General features: G+C 45.6%; 2 protein-coding genes across 9 annotated transcripts in view; both read left to right on the forward strand.

The window, feature by feature from the left end:
* The window catches only part of Emc1 (ER membrane protein complex subunit 1), a 25514-nt gene extending 20233 nt beyond the window's left edge, over positions 1 to 5281 (forward strand). For both annotated transcript variants that reach the window (XM_036178723.1, XM_036178722.1), the window contains 4 exons: positions 501 to 711; positions 2841 to 2925; positions 4137 to 4266; positions 4402 to 5281. In XM_036178723.1, coding sequence (XP_036034616.1) covers positions 501 to 711; positions 2841 to 2925; positions 4137 to 4266; positions 4402 to 4581 — 606 coding nt within the window. In that variant the 3' untranslated portion in view covers positions 4582 to 5281. The remainder of the gene's footprint in view (positions 1 to 500; positions 712 to 2840; positions 2926 to 4136; positions 4267 to 4401) is intronic.
* A 7453-nt stretch (positions 5282 to 12734) lies between these two features.
* Positions 12735 to 20127, forward strand: part of Ubr4 (ubiquitin protein ligase E3 component n-recognin 4) — a 117064-nt gene continuing 109671 nt past the window's right edge. For 5 of the 7 annotated variants that reach the window (XM_036179315.1, XM_036179317.1, XM_036179321.1 and 2 more), the window contains exon 1: positions 12735 to 12996. In XM_036179315.1, coding sequence (XP_036035208.1) covers positions 12821 to 12996 — 176 coding nt within the window. In that variant the 5' untranslated portion in view covers positions 12735 to 12820. The remainder of the gene's footprint in view (positions 12997 to 20127) is intronic. The other 2 variants (XM_036179320.1, XM_036179322.1) reach the window with 1 other exon arrangement.

Genomic DNA, 20127 nt, shown 5'->3' on the forward strand with positions numbered 1-20127 from the left:
GCTCAGAAGGTCCCCGAATCCTACATTCTTTCTAGCAACAGCAGCCACTTTGCTTTCTCAACGTCCCAGCTCCCTGGAAAGTAGCAGATGGGGTGGGACCTGGGGGTCAGATCTGACTGCTTGGTCTTGAGCTCTGCTCTTCCCATTCCTGTCTGTAGAACCTTGACCTAATCTTGTGAGCTCTCTGGTTGCTTTGTGAAATAAGGACAGTAGTAGTCTCCTCCAGGCTAGCTCAGAACAGTGCACCTCATAAGCTCCCAGAGGGTGGCTGCTGTTACTATGACTATGGCAGAGAACATGGGCAGTGCCTGTGTCATGGACAACGTTGGACAGCCTAGACAAAGCTGTCATGGAAGTTAGTAAAATTGCAACAAGGAAGAGCTGGGGACAACTGGGTCTTTTCCTCTCTGGTCTGCAGCTGCTGTTAATGGCATCTGTAGTGCAACCTCCCTCTTCAGTTGACTCAGCACTAAACCCAAATTGCCTCCTTCTGCCCACAGTACCAATACTGGAACTCTAAGGCTCGGCGCAATGAACTGACCGCCCTGGAGCTCTATGAGGGCACTGAGCAGTATAATGCCACCGCCTTCAGCTCTCTAGACCGTCCCCAGCTGCCCCAGGTCCTCCAGCAGTCCTACATCTTCCCCTCCTCAATCAGTGCCATGGAGGCTACCATCACCGAGCGTGGAATCACCAGCCGGCACTTGCTCAGTGAGTGTTGGGAGGAGGGCTTCACACTGAAGTGAGGATGCACTGTCAGCAGAGACAGGTTCACACTGAAGTGGGGATGCACTGTCAGCAGAGACAGGTTCACACTGAAGTGGGGATGCACTGCCAGCAGAGACAGTTCACACTGAAGTGGGGATGCACTGCCAGCAGAGACAGGTTCACACTGAAGTGGGGATGCACTGCCAGCAGAGACAGGTTCACACTGAAATGGGGATGCACTGTCAGCAGAGGCAGGTTCACACTGAAATGGGGATGCACTGCCAGCAAAGACTAGTTCACACTGAAATGGGGAGCACTGCCAGCAGAGACAGGTTCACACTGAAGTGGGGATGCATTGCCAGCAGAGACAGGTTCACACTGAAGTGGGGATGCACTGCCAGCAGAGACAGGTTCACACTGAAATGGGGATGCACTGACTGCCAGCAGAGACAGGTTCACACTGAAGTGGGGATGCACTGCCAGCAGAGACTAGGCTCTCTTTCTCTTTGCTTAGTTCAGCTTTGACAACCTTTGCTCAGTCCTTGATTCTCATGGACCATTTCCTTTCTTTGGTGCTTTCTCACAGCTTAGAGAGCCATCCCTAATGTCTATTTGTTTTATATATATATAAGATTAGCATACAAAATAATGTGTCATTCTTTGTTGTTATTTATGCCCTCCCCCACTCTCCTTCCCCCTCTGTTGATCTCTTCCCTCCCTCTACAAAGTCCATCTTCTACTTCCCTGTAGCCTGGCGTTCCCTAGGCTCTCTTTCTCTTTCCTCTACCATCTAGTATGGAACTTGTCCTTCTGTGTCTGACTTTCCATGTCATTCTTTGTTGTTGTTTGAGACTGGATCTTACATGACCCAAGATAGCCTCGAACTTCTATTCTTCCTGCCTCCCCCCCTTGAATGCCCAGCATCCTGATTTGTTTGTTTTTGAGATAGACATAGCCCTGGCTGTCCTAGAACTCACTATGTAGACCAGGCTGGCCTCTAATCCCTGAAATCGTCTCTCTGCCTTCCAAGTGCTGGAATTCAAGGTGTTCATCACCATGCCTGACTCTGATACCATTTTTTTAAACTTTAAAAAACTATTTTATGTGTATGGATGTTTTGCACACATCTATATACCACATGTGTGGCTGTTGCTCAGGGAGGCCAGAAGAGGCCATTGGATTTACTGGAACTGGAGTTACAGACAGTTACAAGTAGTTGTGAGAATTGAACCCCGGTTCCCTGGAAGGACAGCCGGTGAGTGCTCTTAATCACTGAGTCATCTCTCTCCAGGCTCTCCTACCCCATGTCATTCTTAACACAGGCTGTACAGACTTGAAACCAGAGAGCTTATTTGGTAGAGTCTAAGATTGGGACTCAGTGATAGTCTAGAGTTTATCCAAGGCATTTGGGACTCTTAGCTTTGACAGGCACTGGTTGTTATGTCAAGTAGGAGGGAGCAAGCTCTGGACATCACAGGACCTTTGGTCACCATTTGATTATGAAACTGGTGTTGTCTAATGGTTAGTTCTCTGCCTTCCTGGCTGCATTACCCAGCAGCCCACATGCCTCAGGCCTGCTAGAATATGTGAAGAAACCAGTGTCTTCAGCACCAGGCACCTTCACTCATACCCATGGGAATTATGGTTTACTGTCCCCTTCATTTTTTTTGTTTTTGATTAATGGGACATTGATGACCTGTTTTTTTCTTTGTTTATTTTAAACTCTTTTTTTTTTTTTTTTGGTTTTTTGAGACAGGGTTTCTCTGTGTAGTTTTGGGGCCTGTCCTGGCTCTCGCTCTGTAGACCAGGTTGGCCTCAAATTTACAGAGATTTGCCTGGCTCTGCCTCCTGAGTGCTGGGATTAAAGGCATGCACCATTGCTGCCCAGCTGTTTTAAACTCTTAATTGTAAACTTCTATGTAACCCCAAACCAGGAGGTAGCGAAGAAAGCACCAAGTACTTGTATCCTAGGTCTTAAGGGTCCCACCCCAGGGGTATGTACCTCAAGGTCATAGGCAGGTGTACCGGCTCCCTGCTACCTCACTACCATGCTTCAGGGCATGGCTCAAACAGCCACCTATGGCCCTCATTCAGGATTAGATAAATATGAACCTTCCTTTCTTCCTGTGCAGTTGGGCTGCCTTCTGGAGCGATCCTTTCCCTCCCCAAGGCCTTGCTGGATCCCCGACGTCCTGAGATCCCAACAGAACAAAGCAGGTGAGACAAGTCCTGACTGTCAGGAACTTAACCCCGCTGGTAATGTCAGTACTCAGTCTGCCGTGCCGGGGCTGAGGTGCACAAATGACCGTGAGTCTACCTCCTGGTAACAAGTGAGTGTGTGTGGGAGAACTGGAGATCAGGCCTGGGAAATCCTTTGGGAAAGGTGATCTGAAGGTGGTTGGTGTAGCTCCTGCTGTGTGGTACCTGAGGGAGACTGTTACAGGCAGAGGAAGCAGCACCAAGGTCCTGGAGTCCTGTCTGTTGAGTAAGAGGGCGCACACCTAGGGCAGTGAAGGGTGGAGAGAGGCCTAGGGAGGAAGAAGGTGAGGAAGGGGCAGGCTGGGGAGGAGGCCTGAAGCTCGTCAATTGTTCACCATTAGCGTGAACGCTTCCCTACCATCTGGGTCTGTCTCCTCTCCTATGTTCTGAAGTCTTTTCTCTTTGGGACACCCAGAAGTGGACAGTGGGAGGAGGAACAGAGGAGGATGGCTTGGAGCAGGCAGGGTGACAGGCTTTCTGAGGGTGAGTGGGACTGAGGACTTCACTGGTGTGAAGAGCATGAGTCGTCAGTGGTCCAGCATGCTGGTTTGAAACAGCTTGACTTTCCTCTCTGGTATGCACTGCTGGGCAGCTGTGTCGTGTTGCCTTTGTTTGGTTCTTGAGATGGCATCTCACTAGTCCAGCCTGGCCTTGAACTTGAGGCAGTCCTCCTATCTCAGCCTCCTAAGTGCTGGGATTTATGGGTGTACAACTCCATGCCTGGTTTGTGTTATATGTTCTTTTTTTTTTTTTTTTTAAGATTTATTTATTATGCATACAGTATCCTGCCCATGTGTATGCATGTAGGCCAGAAGAGGGCGCCAGATCTCATTACAGATGGTTGTGAGACACCATGTGGTTGCTGGGAATTGAATTCAGGACCTCTGGAAGAATAGCCAGTGCTCTTAGCCTCTGAGCCATCTTTCCAGCCCGTGTTATATGTTCTTATCAAATTGGTGCTTAACCTCGTTCTCCTACCGGCCTTCCGTATAGCCCTTCACCATTCATTCAGCTGCTGCGTTTGTGCGACCTAACCCAAGTACTCCTCAAAGGAGATTCAAGGTTTGATATGTGTCCTGGAGCCTTCCTAGGTCCCAGGAAGGGCAGCCATGAAAGAGATCCCTTTACAGCAGCTTTTAGAGTCCGTGTCCCTCTGCTGTGTTTTGCAGAGAGGAGAACCTGATCCCATATTCTCCAGATGTCCAGATCCACGCAGAGCGATTCATAAACTATAATCAGACAGTCTCTCGAATGCGAGGCATCTACACAGCACCATCAGGCTTGGAGTCCACTTGTTTGGTGAGTGGCCCCATGTGGCATCTGCAGTGTGGCTTTGTGCCCTGAGGATCCTGTCTGCTTCCTGACTGAGTCTAAGGTGCTGGTGACTCACTGTCTGCCTGTCTTTCCCAGTTCTCATTCTGTTCTGTCTTTCAGGTTGTGGCCTATGGTTTGGACATTTACCAAACTCGAGTTTACCCATCTAAGCAGTTTGATGTTCTCAAGGATGACTATGACTACGTGCTAATCAGCAGTGTCCTTTTTGGCCTGGTTTTTGCCACCATGATCACAAAGAGGCTGGCACAGGTGAAACTCCTCAATCGAGCCTGGCGGTAAAACAGGAGCTTCCTGCCAGCGTGGAGAGCCTTGGGGAAGAGGGTCAGCTAAGGAGCTGTGGCCGTGGATTGGGCTCTCATCTCACTGAATCTGGGGGAAGAAGATGACCTTCATGTAGAACTGCTGGGATTCAGTGACGCACAGTCCTTGTGGGACGGAGAGCCACCTCAGCGACCATCTCCATGCATCTGACCCACTGCTCTGTTTCCTTTATCTGCCCATCCATGGATATTCTGGGCCTTTTTGCTCTTGTTTTTTCCTTTTATAAGACCCCTGGTTTTTCTCTTTGGAGGCTGTTTAAATTGACTTTAGTTAGCCTTCTGTGTCTCTAGTCTTACTAGAAATCCTCTGACAACTTGTTCTCCATCTCTTGCTTCCAAGCCTGATGGGTCAGCTCTGCCTTAAAGGTGCACTTGGCTGCCTGACCCTGATGGGGCCGATGCCAGAGCCATTCTTAGCTACAGTCTGAGGACTGATCCCACCCCATGGCTTCTCTCTGAAATCACAGAAGTTGAGGGTTCCATACATGGAGTCAGAACTAATTTTAACTAAGCTTTTGTCCCATGCTGTCATTCGTCTCAACCTACCAAAGCCAAGTAATGTGGCTTCTCACCCACAGCCTGTGCTTTTCTCTTGAGCTGTACGAGGGCTGAAGTCTTTCCTTTTTAAAAAAAAAATTAAATATTTTTTGGTTTTTCAAGACAGGGGTTCTTGTGTAGTACTGGCTATCCTGGAATTCAGTCTGTAGACCAGGCTGGACTCAACTCAGAGATCTGCTACCTGCCTGTGCCTCCCGAGTGCCAGGATTAAAGGCATGTGCCACCATGCCTGGCTTAGCACTAAAGCTTTTTAAAGCTGTCAAATTATCTGAGCCTAGATGAGATGTCCCAGCATTCCATATCTCATTGTTCCTGCTGGCCCCACTAGACATTTTGTCCCCCTTTTAGAGAGAGGGGCCTTTATTAGAAAAAGAAAACTTATTTATTCTTTTTTTTTCTGGTCCCCCATCCCTTCTTTCCTTTTCTGTTTTTAAGGTTTGTTTTATTTTTAATTATGTATACGTGTGTACATGGGAGTGCAGATATCTGCAAAGGCCAGAGGCATTGGCCCTCTGGAGCAGGAGTTATAGGTCACTTGATATGGATACTGGAAACCGATCTCAGGTCTCATGGAAGAGCTATGCACTCTTAATCCCTCAGCAACCTCTCCAGCCACATCTGCTTCGAGACAGGGTTTCACTATCTATTTATTCTTAATTTATGTTTGTTTTGTTGTTCTGAGGTAGAGTTTTGCTCTGTAGCTCAGGCTGCCCTCAAGCTTGCAGCCCTCCTGCCTATCCTTCTGGTGTTGGGATTACAGATGTTTGCCATCATGCTTGGCACTGTGCAAATTTTGAATCTCATTGGTATAATTTTCTGTGTGGTATTAGGGATAGAATCCAGGGTCTCTTGCTAGGCAAGTTTTGTGCACCGAGCTCTCCATAAAGTGAGCCATGTATCTGTTATTTTTCCTAAGCAGTTTTTAATTTTTACTGATTGAAGTTTTTGGGGGCTTGCAAGGAGGATGCTGGGACTCAAACCCAGGGCCTCACATGTGTTAGCACACACTCTGCTTCCACTACTAAGTTACAACCCCAAACACATGTAACCTTTTTACTTATTTTATTTTTTTGAGACGTGGTCTTACTATACAGCCCTGGCTGGCCTGGAACTAGCTATGTCTACTAGGGCTGGGCTTCTATGTAGGGTGTGTGTACACTACTGTCTGGGCTCCTGTATGAGTGTGTGTGCACTCCTGGCTGGCTCCTGTGTGGGGTGTGTGTGCACTCCTGGCTGGCTCCTGTGTGTGGTGTGTGTGCACTCCTGCCTGGGCTCCTGTGTGGGGTGTGTGTGCACTCCTGTTTGGCTCCTGTGTGGGGTGTGTGTGCACTCCTGTTTGGCTCCTGTGTGGAGTGTGTGTGCACTACTGTATGGGCTCCTGTGAGGGGTGTGTGTGCACTACTGTCAGGCTCCTGTGTGGGGTGTGTGTGCACTACTGTTAGGCTCCTGTGTGGGGTGTGTGTGCACTCCTGGCTGGCTTCTGTGTGGGGTGTGTGTGCACTCCTGTCTGTGCTTCTGTATACTACACATGGAAGAATCCTAAGTTTTCCCCTGCTGTGAACTTGGGGACTGATTGTCCTTCTGAAGAAGGGAAGACAGTGCAGTTGACTATGCTCCCTGGAATAAAGCAGTGATCAGTGGCTCTGGCCTCAGCTCTGTTCTGTGTCTTCTTAGTTCACTTTGAGGCTGCTTTTGCATTAAAATGGGGGAAAAAAACAGCCACATGTAGAGGCACACCCCGATAATAGTGCATTTGGTCATCCTCAGCTATATATCAGCCTAGGCTATATGAAACCTTGTCTTTTTTTTTTAAAAAAGGAGGGGTATATGTGGGGAGATGGCACATTGGTTAAGAGTACCTGTTGCTTTTTCAGAGGACCCAAGTTCTGTTCTTAGTACCTGCACTGGGTGCCTCACAAGCACCTGTAACTCCACGTCCAAGAGATCCTCTCCTGGCCTCCGTGAGCGTAAGGCAACATGCCAACTTCCTTGTGGGTGGTAACCAGTTTCCTCTATTTGAATTGTCCAGCTGGTGTTAGTAAGGGGTGAGCATCTGATACTTCTAACAAGAGGCCTCTGTCCTTGCTGATTTTGTGAAAAGCAACCTGAGAGGAGACAGTGATGCCCATTACATTTTTCTGCTTTAGTTTTTGTTTTGTGACAAGGTCTTACCATGCAACTCTGGTGGGCCTGGAATGCACAGAGATATGCCTGGATTAAAGACATATACCACTATGCTCACCCAGTCTGCCTTAGCTTTGAGATAGACTGGCTTGAATTTTGTGTAAGATGGCTAAGTGACATCACATTGCCATGTTTTGTTTGTTTGTTTGTTTTTTGTTTTAAGATTTATTTTTATTTTATGAGTTTTCCTTGCATCTATGTGAGTTCACTGTGTGTGTGGCTGGTACCCATGGAGGCCAGAATAGGTTGCTGGGTTATTGTTGCCTGGGGGCCAGCCCCCAGATAGCCCAAGGCTCAGAAGGAATCCAGGGCATCTGCATATACTAAGACTTTTCTATCTGAGAAGATCAGGGAAAAAGACTCACACACTCTCTTGATGGTTTCCTTCAGACCTTTTCTTTATTCTTTTGCATTTTCTAGTCTTTATTTTCCTTCTCTCGTTCTTGATGTTTCCTTCTAACTCTATCTTTATCCTTGATGTTTCCCTTCTAGTTCCTTCTAACTCTCTCCTTCTTGATATTTTCCTTCTAGTCCATTTTTACTCTAACTCTATCTCTATTCTTTCACTTACAGCTTATGTACCCCAGCAGAATCTTTCAGGCAATATAAAAATTGCAATGTGGTTACATTGTGTTTTTTCAAGTGAATGATAGCAATGAATACAAAACAAACAGTAAAAACAGCATGTTTCCCATTCCCTTACATGATTAAACATTTTACCTATTACAGGTGAAAAACAGGTTATCCCAAGAGCCCACAAACATTCATACCCAAGCAACTTGTTATAGATTAACCATGTGGGCAAGCAATATATTCTTCTCAGTTAGGTCTTTTTTTTTGGCAGGCTGCATTTTACAGTTACAAAGAAAAGGCCAATCATTTTATTACTTATCTTGAAAGGTAATCTTATAAGGAATCTTAAAGGAATCACAATTCAAAATTTTATATGTGAAAAAGAATCAGTCAGCTCTACTTTAAATCTTTATCAGTTAGTAATAATTGGGCTGTTCTTGTTCTCTGACCATGAAGAGTTCCACATTCAACTATGTACCTTTCTAAAACTTGAGATTATCTTCTTGGGTTTTTTACCTCAAAGCTATTTGACAAAAACATCTTAGTTTAACTTTAAGTTATTTTCAAAGCTTTGTTTCAGCTATTAATGCACTCCGAAACTTGTGAACACATCTCCCAACATTAAGGTTAAAAGAATTTAAGCTAGCTGGGTTACTGGGACTCAGTTGTTTTTCTTAATCATTAACTTAAGCCACAGTCTATAGGGCTTCTCATTGTGTTCTAGCTGTGTGACGCTTCCTTGTATTTATTTTTATTCATCAAAGCTCTTTATAAGCTATCATTATTATTATCATCAATTAGACATTACAGCTTAGGGGAGAATCATCTTCAAGACAGTCTACAGATAAAAATGCCTAGTCGAATGGGTTGTTTCCATGAGATGAACACACTACATTACAGGTAGTAGGGATCTCTCCACAACCATTCACACCATGCTGGCCACCAGGGGAAGACAGCAGCAGCAAGCAGCAAACATGTAATGGCACAGCAGAAGCAAAAGACTCCGGGGTCTATGGTCTTGGGGCTTTGCCTGACCTAGATTCACCCATCAGTTTCCTCCTGGTGGGCTGACGATTTGAACTTCAGTTGTCACCTACAGCTCCTCTGACATGGCCATGGGTAGGCACTGAATCCCTTGGAACTGGACTTATGAGTGATTGGAGCCACCCTTGGGGCCCTGGGAAGTCTACTGAGTCCTCTGGAAGAGCAACCAGTGCTCTTAATGGCTGAGCCTCATGTCTAGCCCCATATACTGACTGCTGTGTTTCCATAGTAGAGTTAGTCTACAAGACTAGTTTTCCCTGCCTAAGTGCCAGAAGCGTAAAGTAGCTAATGGTCAGGCAGTGACCCATCCTTCATAGAGTTCCCTGTAGTTCACCTTTTAACCTTTACCATTTTACCAGAGTTGCTCAAAACAGGTGATTAAAATATCTAAGGCTAGAGTGAGGTATAACTTTTCTTTATTGTTTTGTATGTGTGTTTTTTTTTTTTTTTTTTTTTTTGAGATGTGATGTCTCTGTGTATCCTTGGCTGTCCTAGAACTGGCTCTGTAGACCAGGTTGGCCTCGAACTCAGAGATCATATTTGTAGGGTGGTTTTTTTTTTTTTTTTTGCTTTTGATACAATGTCTTTCTATGTAACCCTTACTGTCCTGGAACTTACTGCATAGACCAGGCTGGCCTTGAACTCACAAAGCACTGCCTGCCTATGTCTTCTGAGTGTTGAGATTAAAGGAGTGTGCCACTATGCCTGTCCTTATATTTATTTTTATGTCCATGTGTGTATTGCCTGTGTGTATGTGTGTGCACCATGTATATTCTTGGTGCCCAAAGACACAGGAGAGGGCATCAGACCCCTGGAACTAGAGTTAAAGACAGGTTTTTTTTTTGTTTTTTTTTTTTTAGCTGAGGATCGAACCCAGGGCCTTGCGCTTGCTAGGTGAGCACTCTACCACTGAGCTAAACCCCCAAGATAGTTGTGAGCTGTCATGTGGGTGCTGGGAGCTGAACCTGCGTCTTTTGTGAAAGCAGCTTTTACTTTGAACCCCTGAGCTACCTCTGCGTTCCTCCCCTTGGTTTTTAAAGCAACTGCCATCCTTGGTTAGCTTGTGTCATTTCTGTGGATGAGGTGCTGAGCTACAACCAAGATACCGGTCACTGCCAGGCTGGGTGGGCTGGAGATGGTCCTCTCACATGGGTGCCAAGTTGGTGCTAGTTGTGACTTGAAGGTGCCCCGGGAAGTGGGACTCTCACTGCAAGTACCCTAGACAAAGTGGAACAGTGGTCACCCTACTATTGGAGGCTCAGTTCTTTCTAACCCGGGCCTCCAGGGCTGCTTCTGTGCCCTTCCAACAAGGCTGCTTATCTCAAGACAAGCAACATGAGAGGATGAGCCAGCCTCCCTCAGTCAGACAGCAGTTCCCACCTAGTTTTTGAGATTGCATTTCTTCTCTCAGTTCTCTGATCCATTTGGGTTCTTTTCCTCTCTGAGTATCCCATGAGCCCTTTCTCCCCATATCTTCATTAATTTGATTTATTAGTCCCTTACAGTTTCTCTTAAGATGGGTGATTCTGTGCCAGTTTCTGTTTGGTTTTGAATAGGAAAGGCGTTCAAGAGGACATCTTCAAGAGGAGATGAATTACTGGTAATAAGGTGGAGACAAGAGGGTGTTTGTGACAAAACTTTTCCTGGGAAGACACTACACACCCCAGTTAGGGAGCCTATGACAAACCAAAGGATAGATACCACTGATCATTTACATAGTTTTGATTTTTGTTATTTTGAGACAAGGTTTCTCTGCAGCCTTGGCTGTCCTTGGAACCTACTTCATAGACTAGGCTGGCCTTGAATTCAGAAATCCACCTGCCTTTGCCTCCTGATTGCTGGGATTAAAGGTGTGTACCACTACTGCCCAGCTTTTAAATTTTATTGAAAAGATTTTTAAAGGACTTATTTTATGTGCATGAATGTTATGTCTGCATGTATGTGTGTACCATTTTCATGACCAGTAGCCTCAGATCAGAAGGCATCACATCCTTTGGAAGTGGAGTTACAAATGGTTGTGAGTTGCCATGTGGGTACTGAGAACTGAATCTGGGCCCCCTGAAAGAGTCATTTCTCCAACTCCCTTAAAATTTGTTCTTATTGCCAAGCAGTGCTGGCTTACAATTTTAATCCTAGCACTTGGGAGGCAGAGGCAGGTGGATCTCTGAGTTTGAGGCCAGCCTGGTCTACAGAGTGAGTACTAGGATAACCAAGGTTAGTTACACAGTAAATCTGTCTCAAAAAACAAAGTATAAAAAAAAGTTCTTATTTATGTGTACGTGTGTGCCCAACTACTAACTCTAGCTCTAGGGGGAAGGCCGGAAGAGGATGTTAGAGGCCCTGGAGCTAGAGTTACTGGTGAGTTTAGGTGCTGGGAATTGAACCTGCAGCCTCTGGAAGAGCAGCCTATTCCCTTAATTGCTGAGCCAACTCTCTAGCCCCTACAATTGGAAGGTTTCCGAGCCCTCCCCAGCCTTTCAAGGTTAAAAGTCCTTCATTTTCATTTTTAGTTCATAAAATATTACTATGCTGTAATTCCTATCTTACTTTTTCGGTCAGAATATTGATGAAACTTGTGCTTCATCTAAACTGCTTAGTCTTGTATATTCCTGGCAGGCTTGTAATTTGCTATGCAGACCATGCTGAATTTGTGGTATTCCTCTGTCTCCCCAGTGCTGGCTCTACAAAGCATTTTAAAAAGATTTACTTTTAATTTATGTGCATGTGTGTGTGTTGGGCGGGAGGGGGGAGGGGATGTGCACGTGGGAATGCAGGTTCCTAAAGAGCCCAGGAGGGGGCATCAGATCCCCTGGAACTGGAATTACAGGCCTTAGCTGCTGAGAATGGAACTCTGCTAAACCATGTCTCCAGTCCCCTCAATCTAAATTTAGAACATAAATGTTATCCTAAGTCTTTGAGACAATACAAGAACAAATCACTACGGAAATGTATTTGATTTCCTATTACTGCTGATGGCCGGATGTGGTGTAGCAGTATTTGGGAGGCTGAAACAAGAGGATTGTATAGTGTTCCTGGCCAGCCTGGGCTACAGCGGAACAAAATAACCCCTCACCGTCGGAATTATAAACCGATCTGGAGACCCCCACCTGTAATTCCACCGCTGTGGAGATAGGGTTGCTCAAGTCCGAGGCCCCTGAGGACTGACTGTGACAAGCCAGCACTCTGGAGCTGAGGAAGGTTGAGAGCACATTTCAAAAACCTAACAACTTTCTCTCATGATTATTGCTGAAGGGTCCCCAACATTCAAAGAAGTGACAGCAAAAATAGGAACTCGTGAAGAAAACCATTGCTGTGAGGTGGTGTGCGGAGAAAGCTTTGTGAACTGGGAAGCGCTAGTGTCTGCTCGTGTGGTACACTGGGCAGAGGAAGCGACTAGCAGTGAGCAGACTTTGGCCTCCTCTTCTCGTCCCTAACCGTCCCAGGATGGCACCATTACGTTGCCTTGCACACCTCTTCCGAACCCAAGCCACAAAACACATTTTCCTCAGGCTGGAAACCATATTTCCGCTTAGCGCTAGCCCCGCGCACTCGCAGTAGTTAGTGCTCCCTGAGAGCATGCGCAGTGGTGCGCGCACTTCTAGCGCACGCGCAGAGGACATCTCTCGAGGCTCTCACCCTGAAGCGCTCAATGCTGCGCAGGCGCACTGCCTCGGGTCTTGCCCTGAGCAGTCAGAGGCGGCACAGCGCCTTGCGTTCTTGTTGAGCGACCTGTGGCGCGCTGTCTGACGCGCACGATTGCGTCACTTCCGCCCCCTCCCGGGAGGCGGCGCTGGGCCGGTGGCAAGCCCCCGGAGGGAGCCGCAGTAGTACGACGGAAGATGGCGACGAGCGGCGGCGACGAGGCGGCGGCAGCGGCTCCAGCGCCCGGAGCCCCGGCGACCGGGCAGGACACGACTCCGGGCTGGGAGGTGGCGGTGCGGCCCCTACTGTCCGCGTCCTACTCCGCCTTTGAGATGAAGGAGTTGCCGCAGCTGGTGGCCTCAGTCATCGAGAGGTACCGGGCGGCTGTGCCGCCGGCGGCGCTGGGGGGAGGGGAGGACCTGCGGGGTCGTGAGTCCCCGCTGCCCTGCAGCCTCCCGCGGGGAATCCGCCCCACGCACGGTTTCGGGGCTCCCGGGCTCTGGGGACTAGAGCTCCCAGGTTTCCTCCCCTGGCTGGCGTAAACCATCCCTGACTCGATTTCCCCTCCAGAGCAAAACTTTTATGGCTGCCCTTGCTGGAGGGCGTGGCCTCCAGCATTTGAGAACTAGTTTTCCAGATGCAAGGTGCTCCTTGGCGGGTGTCTCCCGGGCTGCCCCTCTGTGTTAAGGTCAGGGCGTGGATGAGTTTGCATTTCTCCCTGCCAGCAGAGCCCGAGATTTACTTTGGAGATAGATCTACCACATAGTTTAATAACGGTCTTTCTTTGGTGTTGTGATCACTGGGGGCACGTGCTGTTTCTGTGACTGAAGCCACTAAATTACCACTGAATACTTTAGTTTTACTTTGCATCTCTTGTACTTTGCACTTTAACTGCGTGTGTCCGAGAGCCGAGTCCTTCTCTTTCTCAATAAAATACTTTCAGCCTCTCACTTTTGGGACTGTTCGTTGGCTTGCTGTTATGTGCTCATACCTTTTTGTACCGATTGTCAGATTGCAGGAATCCTATTTCTTCATAGGAAGGCGGCGATCTTAGTGTCTACCTTTTCCTACTTTGCTCAGCAGTCTTTGATGAGTTTAATAGTAGACTCAGGCTTTTAAAGTCTGTTTTCTCACTTTCGTTTTCCTAACCACACCTTGCTTAGTAACTCCCTGAAATTGCTAAGCGGGTCATTTTAGCTTGTTGGTCAACAGAGCATATCAAAATGTTATTTGGGAAGTTAGAGATCGCAGTGTGTTATTCAAGGGAGGCTCATGGTTTGGCACATTATTTATCACAGTAGTTGTCACTAACTGTGATGTTTTGGATGAAGGATCTTTAACAATTTATAATAAAACAGTGATTAGATCTGATAATTTAAGATTTAACAGGTAGATTTTCCTGCTTAATCATGTCCAATAATGTTCTGAAATTGTAAACAAGTACCAAAAAGTATTACACTCAAAATTATGCAGCCTCTTTTTATTTTAACTTTTTCTTTCTTTTTTTTAAATCTATGTGTATGTGTGTATCATGTACATGTGAATGTGAGTGGAGGCAAGAAGAGGGCTTCAGATCCCCAGGAGATGGAGTTATGGGCAGTTCTGAGCCACCTGACACTGGTGCTGGGATCTGAATTTGTGTTCTGGAAGAGCAGGAAGTGTTCTTAACCACTGGGCCATCTCTCTACCCTATTCTGCTGTTTGTTAATGAATCTGATTATTTCAGTCAGTGTGTGTGTGATGTGAGCATGAGAGTGCGTCCTACTGGACTTTGGAGGACAAGTTTTAGGACTTGATTCTCTCCTTCCTTCCTGGTTTCCAGGGATTGCACTCAAGTTTTCAGATTTGGATGCTGGACACTCTCCCCACCATGCAGGCTCCTATTTTACTGTCTTAAATGTTTAAATTACTGATATTTTCCCTGAATCACACTTACTACTTATAACCAACAATGTTCACTTCCTTTTGGAACATTTTCTTTTGTATTATGGATGTGAACTGAGGTTATAATGTCATTTGTTGACACTCGTGTATATTCTATATTCTTGTACATCCTATTTTTTTTTGTCTTTTTAAACTTAGAGCACCCCCCCCCCCCAACCTGTTAAATCCAAAACAGAACTAGATTTGAATTTTGCTAAGCACTAGTCACCTCTCCACATTTTTCATTACCTGAGAGAACCAGGGGACTGCCTGTGTTTGTAGACAGGAGTTTGAGGAAACGTGATGTGTATTTAGTAATACTGTGTTTTGTTGGAAATCTGGAGTTTTGAACTCCATGTTCTGGTTTTTATAGTTTAGTGAAATCCTGTTCTGTCTTCTTGGGAAAAATTTGATCACACAAAAAGAGTAAACCTCTGGTTCATAAGTTCCTTACACTGTAAAACAGTGTTGAGTTGAGTGTAGGGCCTTTCTCTAAAGGGTCAGGTAGTAACTGTAGGTCTGTGGACTGTGTGGACAGCTCACTTCTGCCATCTTAGATGAAGGCAGCCATGTGTGATATTATCCAATTTTGACCACACATGGTGTGTTCAACTTCTAACAGGCTTTGAATACAAATTGCAGAAGATTCAGCCATTAAAAAATAATAAATCCCCTTGCCCATAGGCAACTATCTGGGTTTAGACTATGGGGCTGATTTTGCTACCCCTCCTAATTATACTCTGTTACCTGTTTCTCAAATGTTTTCTTTCCAGAAAAATGTAGTAGGGGACCCAGAAGTGTGGAAACATTTGTTGCCTAGGGTGTTAAAGTGTCAGACTTAGCCCTGGTTTCTGCTGGGGTGGGCATTGTTTCTAGCTGCTGTGAGGTTCAGGGGCCCAGGCTGCCACTGTGGTGCTTGTGGGAACGGTCCTCTTTTGCACTCCCTTGTTTCCTTCATGATTACAGCTGCCCTCCTTTTCCCTTCCCCTCTAGGGACCCCTGTTTTTCTGTGACAGTGTGCTGTCTTCTGCGTCCTTTATCACTGCAGTCCTTAGTCCTTGTCTGGCGGTCACTCCCTCTTTGAATGTCTCTTGTGGCTAGGTCTGACCCTGGCCCTGAGAGATTCTTCTCAATTTTCCATTTTACCCCTTGTGTCAAGTCAAGCTTTATAATTGACCTTTTGAGGATAGACTCCATTGAAAACTCTTAGGATCTGATCTTAACTGTGTGATAAGATTGCTTGATGCTAAGATCTCATTGAGAAACAAAGGGCAGTAGATTAGCATGGATGAACCGTAATGTGTACCCTCAAAAGTGTCATTTGATCTTTGAAAGAAAATTATTTAATTGAGTTCAGGTGGCTTCTATTGTCCATAGCCCGCAGGTCTTTTAGTACACACTGAATACCTTTTAAGTGTTGAGTACAGCCCTCTGTGTTACATGGCCAAAAGAATTCCTTTCAGAGTTCTACCAGACATGGTTGGGAGCATAGCTGACATTGAGTCTACATAGATTTTAAAAAAACATCCCCCCTTCCTGAGTGTCCTCTGGCTTCTTTCATGATAAGCATCTTTGAAAAAATTCTGTCTCCCAGGTGTTTTTTGGGATTTAGAACAGGGAGGCTGTTAGAATACTCTACCAGGGAATGCAGGTCCTTCCTAGAAGTCTTGAAGAGAGACAGTGCTGCACTATTGTCTTTTGACTTTACATACTGGAGTGACATAGTTGACAGTTGGGCCACAGCAGGGAGAACCCATTACCAAAAGATAGAGTGTGCTTGGAGGTCAGTCCTGGTCTTAGTGTCACAGTCACCACTGGTCAGTCAAGAGCATGGGAGAAACATTGGACAGAACTCACAGTTCTTGGATTAAATGAATAGGTGTATATATATCTGCCTGTGTGTGCATGGATGAGTGTGTGTGTGTGTGTGTGTAAGTAACATGAAGGAAATAACATGATGGATTTTGTATTTAGGAGTTGAAGTTGATAAAGGGGTAGGGAGTTGTTGGGCTTCCACAGTCTATGAAATCTTAGGGGAAAGAGTGAGGTGAACCCTTATCTTTTATTATGCTCCCCTCCTCAGATCCCCCATTCTTTCTAAAATGAGCTAGATATTTCCAGATGCTAGCTAGTCCATCTGCTTGTTCTCTTCTTCCTTCCTTTCTCTCCTCTCTCTCTCTCTCTCTCTCTCTCTCTCTCTCCCCCCCCCCTCTCCCTCTCCCTCTCCCTCCCCCTCCCCCTCCTCTTTAACTTAAACATCACATTAGATTCTCTGACTTGGCTGCCTTCTGTTCTTCTCTTTCCATTGACTAGGATAGAAAACTCTCATGGTCTTATTTATTTATTTATTCACTCACTCACTCACTCACACATTTATTTATTTATTTGCTTATTTAATTTAATTTATTTTTTGGTTTTTCGAGACAGGGTTTCTCCATGTAGTTTGGTGCCTGTCCTGGCTCTCACTCTGTGGACCAGGTTAGCCTCGAACTCACAGAGATCCTCCTGGCTCTGCCTCCTGAGTGCTGGGATTAAAGGTGTGCACCACTGTCGCCCCACCTCTCATGGTCTTTGTCTAACAGTTTTAGATGCTGTGGGGACATTGCAAAGTTTGTTAGTAATGGTGTTTCAAGAAAGTAGTTGACGGGCTGGAGAGATGGCTCAGGTTAAGAGCACTGGCTGCTCTTCCAAAGGTCCTGAGTTCAATTCCCAGCAACCACATGGTGGCTCACAACCATCTGTAATGAGATCTGGTGCCCTCTTCTGGCCTGTGGGGTTATGTGCAGAAAGGACACTGTATACATAATAAATAAAATAAAATCTTAAAAAAAAAAAAAAGTAAGTAGCTGACATGCCTTCAAGTCTCCTCATTTTTCTTGTGATATCTATGTTCAGTTTCTTTGTTCTCCCTCCCACTGACCCTTCTGCCCTTTGTTCCTCTTCTCTGGTTTTAGCATCTGCTGGGATGTTTGTGTTTATAGATTTCCTGGGGGAGTGGGTGACAACAAATCGTTATTTGGTGACATTTTTCCAAAAGCAAGAGATAGGAGAATGTGTCTGTTTTTCTTTCTAGCCCTTTAAAAGCTCTTATTCCTGACCTCCCTAGTTACCCAAAGCATATTATTTTATTTTTATTTAAAAAAATTTGTGTGTGTGTGTGGGGGGGGGCATTTGTGCTCTGGCACACATATGGAAATCAGAGGACAACCTTTATGTGGATTCCTGGTATCAAACTGAAGTTGCCAGGCTTTTTGTAGCAAGTACCCTTAACCATTGAGCTGTCTTGCTAGCCCACCATAAACAAATTATAAGGGGAGCTGAATATAGTACCATTTCTCCTTTGCCAATACCCATCTTCCCTGCAAGGTCCATTCTTGATACCTTATTGGAGTAAGGTTGCTGTATATTTCCAAGGGAGGGTGTAGGTTGGATTTCTAATATGTCATAGTGGGATCTATGAGGCTCTGGGGTAAGACACATACACACACACCACACACGGGGTGGTGTAGAGAAAGAGAAAGAGGGAGCACAAGCACGGGAGCTGGGAATGTAGCTCAGTTAAGAGAGCAGTTGCCTAACATCCACATAGCCCTGGGTTCAACCCCTAGCAGCACCCAAACCAGACATGTTTTATGCCAGGCAGGGTGTACTTGGCACATTCCTGTAATTCCAGCACCTGAGAGGTGGAGGCAGAAGGATCAGACATTCAAGGTCCTTTAATCAGCCATATATTGAGTTCCATGCCAGCCTGAGATATATTAGACCAGTGGTTCTCAACCTCTAAGTTGTGACCCTTTTTGGTTTTCAAAGGACACTTTCACAGGGTGTCCATCAGAAGACCATCAGAAGACATAGATATTTATATTACGATTCATAACAATAGCAGATTTACAGTAATGAGGTAACAATGAAAACAGTTTTATGGTTGGGGGGTCATCACAGCATGAGGAACTGTATCAAAGGGCCACACATTAGGAAAGTTGAGAACCAGGCACTAGATTCTGTCTCAAAACAACACCAAAGAGTGGGTGGGAGAAACAGCAATCCACCGACTCTCACATCACACCTCTGACTGAGCCAGGCAACTAGGTAAATTTACTTATTCGTGTGTGTGTGTGTGTGTGTGTGTGTGTGTGTGTGTGTGCGCGCGCGCGTGTGCGCGCACACATGTGTTTATTTGTTAGTAACTTTATGTTATTACCAGAATGTGCAGAATAAGTTCATCCTTTGGGTGAATAGTTTTTCTCTAATACTTGGCTGAAAAGAGTGGAGGTAAGCAGATCTGAACTTTTGAAATACAGCAGCGAAGGGCAGTGACTCAGCAGACTACATGGAATTGAGGAGAAGGAAAAACGGGCAAGCAAGAAGATAGACAAGGACAACTCAAGTGTGTTGGTGAATGGAAAGGTGTAGTGGGGAGCCTTAGACTCGGGTCACTAGGTAGAGCTTGCTGCTTGGAGCTAGGTTTCTGTTTCCCTTGCCTTTACCTATCATGACAAATAGAGGAGTGTGACCCTGATGGGCAGGTGCTCCATGACTACTTTTCTGATAAGGGTCTCATTTTTGATACACACTCATTTAATCCTCAGTCAGCAAAGCACTTGCAGTGCCAGACTCCTGAGTGTGGTTTGAAGTGATTCATCACTTACATTGGCACTTTCCAAACACAGACATGGCAGTTTGGCTCTTGTATTTATTTGGCAAGAAGATAAGCCTGCTGGTGAATGGATCAGCTCTGTTTACATTTCTCTTGCTGGGTGGATACTTCTTGCTAGGGATTAATTCACTGAAGAAACTATTTAACCATCTCTCTGCTCTTTGCATCTAATAAGATACATTTTATTCTTTTCTTTGCCTGTATTAGTTCATGGTTTGTGCTTTAGCTTCTTATTTGATAAAGTAACTTAAATGTATCCAATCTTTAGAGTGAGTTGGGCTAGAGATTTTTGCAGAAGAGGACAATTCCTCAGCTGAAGACAGGGATGAGGTTTGAAAAGGGACTAGATACTCTGTTGCCATCTAGTGTTATCCTCCAGCAAGGGGCCTGCACTTGGAGGAGGATGTTGCTCAGGCAGTGGGTGTTGGCATTAGGGGACTTCTTACTGTGAGTTGTTGATTTTTTTTTTCCCCAAGTCCCTGTGCTCTCTGTTGTAGTTGGTCTTCAGAATGGATTAGTTTCATTTGCTTCTGCTACCAGTAGGTATTGTGAGTGTCCTAGTCTGTCCACTTTTGGTGGACAATTAAGGTGTTTTCTAATCAGTAATATAGAAGAAATTGGAAATGTATTTTGGGATATGTGTGCATGTGTTCTAATGCTAGGGTGGGGTTCTGCAGCTGAGCCATAGGCTCAGCTTTCTGTTGTATTTGCACTTGGGTTTCCTTACTTCTCTTTTGTGTTTGTGGGGAGTGTTGGGGATGGAATGCAAGACCCCACACATTCTTCTACCGAGCCATATCTCCAGCTCCCTCTTATTTTATTTATTTATTTATTTATTTATTTATTTGTGTATGTTTTTTGAGTCAGGGTTTCTCTGTGTAGCTTTGCACCTTTCCTGGAACTAGCTCTGTTGACCAGGCTGGC

Source organism: Onychomys torridus, chromosome 2, assembly GCF_903995425.1.
Source record: "Onychomys torridus chromosome 2, mOncTor1.1, whole genome shotgun sequence".
NCBI lineage: Eukaryota > Metazoa > Chordata > Mammalia > Rodentia > Cricetidae > Onychomys > Onychomys torridus.